Consider the following 6,985-nt stretch of genomic DNA (forward strand, 5'->3'; position numbering starts at 1 on the left):
ACGCTGTACTGCACTGGTGACAGTATGTAAAAAAAAAAAAAAGTGAAAATAATTTTTTTAATTTTTTCATTTTCCGAAAAATTATGACAAAAAAATACAACTTCAAAAAACTCGTCATGCCTCTTATGAAGTACGTCGGACTGTCTACTCTGCAAAAAGGGGTCATTTGGGGGATATCTGTACTGTTCTGACATTCTTGGACCTCAAGAAATTAGATTGGCTGTCAGTACTTCAGGATTGATCAATATTCAGATCTATACCATAGTTTGTGAACTCTATAACTTTCCTACAAACTAAAAAAATACATCCTAATTTGGGTTATTTTCACCAAAGAAATGTAGCAGAATACATCTTGGCCTAAATTTATGAAGAACAATTATTTATTTGTAAACTTTTATAACAGAAAAAGAAAAAATGTGTTTTTTTTTTCAAAATTTTTGGTTTTTTTTGTTAATTTAGCAAAAAATAAAAACCCCAGCGGTGATTAAATACCACCAAAAGAAAGCTCTAGTTGTGTGAAGAAAATGATCAAATTTTAGTTTGGGTACAGTGTTGTATGACCGCGCAATTGTCATTCAAAGTGTGAGAGCGCTGAAACCTGAAAAATGGCCTGGGCAGGAGGGGGTAAAATTGCCCGGTATTGAAACGGTTAAGCAAATCACATATGCTGGAATGTTATTGTTTCAGATGAATAAATCTATTTAAATTGTTATTATTAAGGTAATGATTATTTTTCTCCTTCCTAAGTACAACAGAAAAGTTGTCCAAATATGAATGATTAACCTATTAAACTGGGGATAAAAAAACTAATATGAAAAGTTGTTGTTCTAAAAATCTTCATCTACTTGTATATTAAAGTTATACCAGCAAGAATTAGTCTTTATGTAGAAAACTAGGATTTACATCAAGCCTTACTGACTAGTGATTTAAATCAAATCCACCCTGCTGGAGACGAGCTTGGAAGGAGGAGACAAGGGAGCTGGAGACAAGGGAGCTAGAGAGCAGGAGGTCGTGTGAGGAGTGGAGAGGGCGGTTTGGGTGATATTTGGAGACAAGATCAGTGATGTAATTTGGGGCAGAGTTAGAAATAACAGGAAAGAAACAGACAGTACATTTGTGGTGTCCGTGAACATTAGCTGGCAGTGTAAACATGTCACCTTGCATTGGTGGTCAATGTAGTTAGGAGATCCATTTGTTCCCAGATCAAGCAACCCAACCCACCATTTTTGTTTTCCCTCTGTCCATCCAGTCCACACCATTCCAGTATCAGTCTGTAGAAGTGCAGGAGAAACCTGCATAGAAGCCTACTGGATGAAGAGGACCGGCCAGCCAGAGAAAAACATCACGGTGAGAGGTGGTTGTCAGGGAACCAGTACTAGCCAAGTATGGAGCTTTGGGGAAAAAAGGTTGGTCCTTCCAGTATTGACCCACTTCGCAGCATTTGGTCACATGACATGGACTCTTCCCCCTATCCCCCTTAAATATTACCCCTTAACCCTCCCCTCTCCCCATACAAACCACTTTGACAATGCTAAAATGTTATTTGGTCCTTCCAATAAAGCTCATTTGTCATATCAGGACCTGCAAAGGAAGTTGGTGCTGGTAGACCTCCCTCTGCCATAGGCTGTGGTGCTGGTAGACCTCCCTCTGCCATAGGCTGTGGTGCTGGTAGACCTCCCTCTGCCATAGGCTGTGAATTAGGCCCGGTTCACACCTATGCCTTCTTTAGTGCATTTTGCAGAATCACGCTACAGTCCATTTAACATGGTTTCCTATGGGACACGCTGACTCCATGTGTTTTCTCCCTCATTATCTTATGTTTTCACCTTGGATCAGGCTCACCATCTGGCTACAGTACTTTGTGAGTCAATGACCCAGAACAAGTATACACATCAGCAACATCGGAGCAGAGACATCAAGTGTCCTTATTGGTGTGCTTGCTGTGAGACAATGGAAAAAAAAAAAAAAAAAAAAAATTATGGGCAGTCCCAAAGCACCCTCTAAAAATAATTATGGACAGTCCCGAGGCAATCTCTAAAAATTATGGTCGGTCCCAGAGGCACACTTTAAACAGAAAAAAACAGTTCTAATAGTTATATATAACGCAGCAACATCCACACATGTAGGACACCCAACATTAGAGGGGATTTATTCTTCCAATTCAAATACACTTTTGCACACTGGTACTGACTAGTATTCCAGTGTTTCTCCTCTCCCTCAGTTTCTCTCCATCACTGAGCTAATGTGACCCCAGCACTGATGGAGAGGGGCAGGAGAGGGTCAAACTAGGATGCTGTGCAGGCAGATGTCATCCTCCTTATAAACTGATGTCATTGGTTGTCAGGACGCCGGCGGCTAGACAGTTGTAATGGTTCACAATAATAACCTGTCGCTTTGTGTAACTAAAAGTCAGACTTCTTCCACCCGCTGGCTTGTATACAAAATTTGTGTAACTTTTAGACATTTTGCCGAGGCACCCCTGAAGAAACCTCAAGGCACCCTGGTTGAGAAAGGCTGGATTAGACACAAACATACACTATATTGCCAAAAGTATTGGTCGGCCGGCCTTTCCACACACATGAACTTTAATGACATCCCAGTCTTAGTCCGTAGGGTTCAATATTGAGTTGGCCCCGCCCTTTGCAGCTATAACAGCTTCAACTCTTCTGGGAAGGCCGCCCACAAGGTTTAGGAGGGTGTCTATGGGAAGGTTGGACCATTCTTCCAGAAGCACATTTGTGAGGTCAGGCACTGATGTCGGGGGAGGAGGCCTGGCTCACAGTCTCCGCTCTAATTCATCCCAAAGGTGCTCTATGGGGTTGAGGTCAGGACTCTGTGCAGGCCAGTCAAGTTCCTCCACCCCAAACTGGCTCCTCCATGTCTTTATGGACCTTGCTTTATGCACTGGTGCGCAGTCATGTTGGAACAGGAAGGGTCCATCCCCAAACTCTTCCCACAAAGTTGTGAGCATGAAATTGTCCAAAATGTCTTGGTATGCCGATGCCTTAATAGTTCCCTTCACTGGAACTAGGGGGCCAAGCCCAACCCCACACCATAATCCCCCCTCCACCAAACATTACACTTGGCACAATGCAGTCAGGCAAGTACCATTCTCCTGGCAACTGCCAAACCCCAGACACGTCCATCGGATTGCCAGACAGAAGTGTGATTCGTCATGCCAGAGAACATGTCTCCACTGCTCTAGAGTCCAGTGGCGGCGTGCTTTACACCACTGCATCCTTTGCATTGCACTTGGTGATGTAAGGCTTGGATGCAGCTGCTCGGCCATGGAAACCCATTCCATGAAGCTTTCTATGCACTGTTGTTGTGCTAATCTGAAGGCTACATTAAGTTTGGAGGTCTTTAGCTATTGACTCTGCAGACAGTTGGTGACTTCTGTGCACTGTGTGCTTCAGCATGCACTGACCCCGCTCTGTCATGTGATGTGGCCTACCACTTGGTGGCTGAGTTGCTGTTCCCAGTTGCTTCCATTTTGTTATAATCCCTCTAACAGTTGGCCGTGGAATATTTAGTAGCCAGGAAATGTCACGGATGGACTTATTGCACAGGTGGCAACCTATCACGGGACCACACTTGGAGTCACTGAGCTGTCTGTAGAAGCAGTCTTCATGCCTAGGTGATGATTTTATACACCTGTGGCCATGGAGGTGATTGGAACACCTGAATCACACGATATGGAGGGCTGACCCAATACTTTTGGCAATATAGTGTAGTTCCATTGGCAAGGCTACATAAAGACACTGGTCTATCCAGTTCAACCTGTGTGTGTGTTTATATTACTATTTCTGTATCCTTGTACAGTGAGTTCACTAACACACACATGAAAGTTTCCATTTATCCACAATCTCTGCTGACACCACTACTGTGGACAGGGGCTCCACATCCTCACCGCTCTAACAGTAAAGAACCCCTTACGCAGTTTAGGAGTGATCTGCTTTTTGTCCTGCTTTATTATGTGGCCACGTGTCTTCTTTAGAGATGGTAGATTAAATAGTTTTCTCCCAAAGATACAGTCACTATTTAAAGATTTTTATATTGTCATCATATTCCCTCTTAAAAAGGAGAAGGCTGGGAATTAAAAACACAACACACACCACACATCCTTGCTAAAGCACCAGCGTAATGCTGGTGTAATTGTCCCATGGTGGCTATGACACTGAATTCTGAGCAATCACATGACCGCTGATCTCTCAGTTCACTGTGAGCAGAGAACAGGGACTGTCAGGCACCGTCTCTCTGCTCCACCCCTCCAGCGCTCACTGGAGCACCAGGCTGTGCAGGGGGCAGGAACGGCTGGCTCAGGCACTCCGCTACACGCCGAGAGGCTGACACAGCTGCCAATCAGGCATCTCAGCAGATCCCAACATCATTGCCGGGATCCCTGAAGAGCCTGGAGCGGCTCTGTGACATCATCTGATGGCAGGATTTTGCTGATTATGAGCATTCCTATGTCCCAGAAGAGAAGTATGGCCAAAAAAGCTTTGGTTAGACTTCTTGTTTAAATGTTGCTTCTCCAGGAAGAATAAATTCTATATTTGTAGTTGTTCCTCATAGCCCCCCTCATTAGCTTTGATAAGAGAAAAAAAAAAAAGGAGAAAAAAGAGAAAAGAGAAAAAAAAAAAAAAAAAGAAAAAAAAAGAAGGACAGAGCGAGAGAGAAAAAGAGGGGGGAAAAAAATAAAAAGGAGAAAAAAAAAACTAAAGAAAAGAAAGGAATGAAAGAAAAGAATAACAAGAGAGTGAATGCAGTGACAGAATATACAGTGGCAAGAAAAAGTATGTGAACCCTGGCTGGGAGTGTGCCTCACGGTACTGGAGGAAAAAGTAAGTGAACCCATAGACTACTTACTTCATCCAAAGTTATACCACTGGCTCCAATTAGGTTTCATTGCAGTAACTAGTCTAGGGGTTCACATACTTTTTCCTCCAGCACTGTGAGTGATTATTGGCTGTTCAATGAAGACATGGGAGATGAGAATGGTTTGTGTGTTCTCTGTGGTTGTCTATGGCTGGGAGTCACATGCGGGTCAGATGATTGCTGTAGAGGACCCGTCCAGTCTCAGGGTTCACACACTTTTTCTTCCCACTATATATAGTTAAGTCATACAATGATATTAATAATCTGTATGGGGGGGGGGGGGTGTCAGAGATCCAAGGGGGGGGGGGGGGACACAATGATCTCTGAATGGGTGGATCCCTCCCTCTATATACAGTATACCCCCCAGTGATCACGGTGTACCCCCCGTCACCCGGCTCTCTGTGCCTCCTCCTCCTCCATAGCACACAATATAGAGTGAATGGGGAGCGCTGCCCTCCCCCGGGCACTCACCTCCTCCCCGCAGCCCCAGGTGGCAGCTACACCGGCCAGCAGTAGCAGCAGCAAACACATCCCCCGGGACCTCTCCATCCCGCTTGCTGGGATCTGATCCGCACTCTGCCCACTGCTGGGGATGTAGACCGAATCACATGACCTGCCAGCCTCTCCCCGGCTCAGTAGCCAATCACCGGGCGAGCATAGCTTGGTCACATGACCGTGCCACTACAAAACAGCTGAGCCGTTCTGCCAGCAGGGGGCGGCGGTATCACGCTGTGTATAGAGAGGGGGCGGAGGTAGCCGCAGAGACCGCCCCTTGTGTGGAGGCGGGGAGGAGGAACTGTCCAGTTTTGGTGTCGGAGAAAATGTAACATTGTCATTGTGGGAAACATCTTTTGGTGACCCAACATAGAGCGGTACCAGTGCAGCCAGGGAGGAGGGTGCAGCTTCTGCATCTGGAGGGAGACTCAGTGACACTGGGGAGTGCAGGATCTGGTACACCTGTGCATGGCAGCAGGGGCGGACTGACAACCCATGGGGCCCCCGGGCAATAGGGGATCATGGGGCCCCCGAGCAATAGGGGATCATGGGGCCCCTGTGTCCTTGCCCAAACTCAAAAAAGCCTATGAAAAAGGTACCAGGGGCATCTCATGGGGCCCCCCTACTGACCCTGGGCCCTCAGGCAGTGCCAGAGTTTCCAAATGGATTCCCCCCCTTCCTGACCAGGCCATTTTTTGCAATACACCCAGGGGTGGACTGACCATTCGGGCACTGCCCGAGGGCCCGGGGTCAGAAGGGGGCCCCATAATATGCCCCTGGTACCTTTTATAGGCTTTTTTGGGTGTTTTGAGTGTGGGAAAGACACAGGGGCCCTATGATCCCCAATTCCCCAGGGGGCCCATGAGTTGTCAGTCCGCCCCTGCATACGACGCTGCATTACTTTAACAATTGCGCGGTCATGCAACACTAAAAGTTACGGCCTTTTTTTTTCCCCACAAATAGAGCTTTCTTTCGGTGGTATTTGATCGCTGGTGCGTTTTTTTTATTTTTTGCGCTATAAACAAAATATGACAATTTTGAAAAAAAAATTATATTTTTGACTTTTTGCTATTAAACATGTCCAGTAAAAAAAATGTAAAAAAATTAATTTCGTCATAAATTTCGGCCAAAATGTATTCTGCTCCGTGTCTTTGCTAAAAGAAAATCCCAGTACGTGTAAATGAATTGGTTTACGTGAAAGTTATAGAGTCTACAAATGGCGGTATAGATACTGGGCTTCTTTTTTTTTTACTAGTAATGGCGGTGATCAGCAACTTATAGCGGGACTGCGGCGGGCATTCTGACACTGGGGGGGGGACTGACTTGGTGTCACTGACATCCCCAGTGCCCAGTGACACCGATACAGTGATCAGTGCTAATAAAAAGCCCTGACACTGTACTAATGGCACTGGGCAGGAAGGGGTTAACATGAGGGGCGATCAAAGGGTTAATTGGGTGCTGTGTTTTAATAGGGAGGCATGCTGTGCAGAGAAATACACAGCAACATGTCATGCTGACAGGAGAGAGACCTGAGTTGTTTACACACAGATCTCTCCCCTGTCAGCTTTCCATGATGATCGCTAAGTGCTGGCCGGGACCCAGTGATTGACAT

General features: G+C 45.8%; 1 protein-coding gene across 1 annotated transcript in view; it reads right to left on the reverse strand.

Moving 5' to 3' along the window:
• The window catches only part of MAN2B1 (mannosidase alpha class 2B member 1), a 53,342-nt gene extending 47,841 nt beyond the window's left edge, over nucleotides 1-5,501 (reverse strand). The window contains exon 1 of the mRNA XM_089688700.1: nucleotides 5,350-5,501. Coding sequence (XP_089544826.1) covers nucleotides 5,350-5,427 — 78 coding nt within the window. The 5' untranslated portion in view covers nucleotides 5,428-5,501. The remainder of the gene's footprint in view (nucleotides 1-5,349) is intronic.
• Nucleotides 5,502-6,985: the final 1,484 nt, after the last annotated feature.

This window comes from Staurois parvus, unplaced genomic scaffold (genome assembly GCF_062004578.1).
Source record: "Staurois parvus isolate SC_StPar_1 unplaced genomic scaffold, SC_StPar_1.0 ptg000450l, whole genome shotgun sequence".
Taxonomy (NCBI): Eukaryota; Metazoa; Chordata; class Amphibia; order Anura; family Ranidae; genus Staurois; species Staurois parvus.